The sequence below is a fragment of the Gekko japonicus genome, unplaced genomic scaffold (genome assembly GCF_001447785.1).
Source record: "Gekko japonicus isolate JY-2015 unplaced genomic scaffold, Gekko_japonicus_V1.1 scaffold1313, whole genome shotgun sequence".
Taxonomy (NCBI): domain Eukaryota; kingdom Metazoa; phylum Chordata; class Lepidosauria; order Squamata; family Gekkonidae; genus Gekko; species Gekko japonicus.
This window is the reverse complement of record NW_015176011.1, coordinates 221,914-224,117: the sequence shown is the minus strand read 5'-3', so window position 1 is coordinate 224,117 and position 2,204 is coordinate 221,914. Positions and strand designations below refer to the sequence as shown.

At 43.7% G+C, this 2,204-nt stretch overlaps 1 protein-coding gene across 1 annotated transcript in view; it reads right to left on the bottom strand.

Moving 5' to 3' along the window:
* Positions 1-2,204, bottom strand: part of FAAH2 (fatty acid amide hydrolase 2) — a 47,456-nt gene that overhangs the window by 27,602 nt on the left and 17,650 nt on the right. The window contains exon 3 of the mRNA XM_015426532.1: positions 879-1,015. Coding sequence (XP_015282018.1) covers positions 879-1,015 — 137 coding nt within the window. The remainder of the gene's footprint in view (positions 1-878; positions 1,016-2,204) is intronic.

Sequence of the window (2,204 nt, the reverse complement as noted above, 5' to 3'; positions counted from 1 at the left end):
GCCTTCAACTGGGATAGAGAATCCACCTAAGCCTGCGGCTGAGGGGTGAGGTAATCTCGACAGGAAGGCGGGAAGATTTTTCTTGAAAAGAGAACCAGATCAAGCTGTGTTTTTGTACAGAACAAACTGAACCGAGATAATTATAACAGGGAACATGGATTAAGACACTATCCGTGCCAAAAAAAAAAATTATTCCTTGAATAATTGCGGTTCAGAAGTTACACAGCTTAACTGCTGTCACTCAGAGGCATGTTTGCCGCTCAATTCCCTGGATAGCATAAGCTGACTAGCGGGAGCAATCCTAAGAATATCTACTCAGAAGTTCCGTTTTATTCGAAGGGGCTTACTTCCTGGAAAGTGTTTTTAGGATTGCAAGGTTAAATGAAAAATCCTTTTTCCTAGGCTGGTGGTTATCCCCCTTTCCTGGTTACCCCAACTCCCTCAACTAACTCTCATCTCCGGGTCTCTTTCTAACTGTCAAAACTCAGCTGTTAACTGACTCTGCTTCCCAGCCCTCAGCTCCTATTGGCTGTTGAAGCTCCACTCTCACTGGCTCGTGAGTTGTTTTGTACTCCCTTTACCTGGCATATGAAAACAAAATAAGAGAGGAAAGGAGAACTGTGGACACCGCTTTGACCTCCTCGCAGGAAGGGCAGGATAAAAATGTAGCCGGAAGTTAGGAACTATGATATATTGCTCTAAGAAATACAAGTAACAGAGAGAAGAAAGATGAATTCTACCAGCCAGGCCTCTCCTTCCCGACAGGAATGAAGGAAAGTGGGCCGCTAGGATGGTGAGGAAAGAGGAGAGAAACAAGAAAGGAACGGCTGCGATGGAAGTCAAAGAGTATGCAAAGAAGGCTACACAAAACAATGTACCATGCAGCGCAAAGGCCTCTTTGATGGAGACAGGGACCCCCAGGTAGGGGAACTTTTCCCGCAGTGACTCTTCGTCATCATGACCTTCAGCGAGCAGCTTGTCAACCTCATGAGCCTCCTGCAGGGCTGCCTCGAACCTGAGAGGAACGGTTGGATAAGAAGAGGAAGAAAGAGAGAGAGAGAGAGAACTGGTCAATCCCCAGCTGAACCCTGATCTCTCCGATGACACATGGAGCTGCCGTCCACTGAATCACACCGCCGATCCATCAAGGTCAGTATTGTCTACTCAGACTGGCAGCAGCTCCCAAGGGTCCCAGGGAGAGGACTCTTACATCACCTGCTATGGAGGATTAGATTTAAATGGTCCTCTCATATCAATGAAAATTTCTCTCTCTGGACGCAATCAGCTAATGGGCAGTTCTTCCAGCAACTCCTAACAGCTAATAATGATGGGGGGATCTCTCTAATTGATTATTACCACCTATTAATTTCCAATCTCCAGCCTCTACTCTTGAGACCTGGAGATCTTAAACATGATAGGGCCTCCAGAAATAAAAAAATGGTTTGATCATGAGTGCACCCAAGCGAAATTGACTCTCAGAGAGTACTTTAGGGCCTTTCAACAAAATCCAAATCTAACTGCTAAATTAGAATTACAACTTAAAAAAAAGGAATGTAAGGACCTGTTAAAAGCCAAAAAAAGAGCTGTTGATTCCCTTTTATGGCAATCCCTTATTAAGGCCACTAGAGAAAAAGATAATGTCAGCTTCTGGAAAATCATCTCCAATATACAAATCAAGAATTCCAATGCCCCCAATCCTATCGCTGCAAAAGCATGGGAAGAACATTATAACAGCTTATTTAGGGATCAGCAGTGTCTTGCTCCGCCTGATATTCTTCTAGATCAGTCCACACAATGGCCTCCAGTCTCCGTATCTGAAACTACCTTGTTAATATCACAACTTGAATCTGGAAAAGCACCAGGAGCTGACTTTATAGTTGCTGAGCTCTTAAAATCGCACATAGATTGGTGGGCTCTAGTCTTGGCTAATCTTTTTTCCTATATAGATGCCTCAGCTCAAGATTCCCAAGGACTGGGGCTTGGCTATAATTGTTCCTTTGTTTAAAAAGGGTAGCCCCTATGATCCATCGAACTACAGACCAATTATTCTTCTGAATGTGATTTGTAAGTTATATACTAAACACCTCTGTCAGAAGCTGTGTGAATGGCTAGATCATAGCAACTTACTTGCAATTGAACAAGCTGATTTCACACCTGGGTGTACTATTGATCATTGCTACCGTAAGTCCTAGGTTATTTTATTT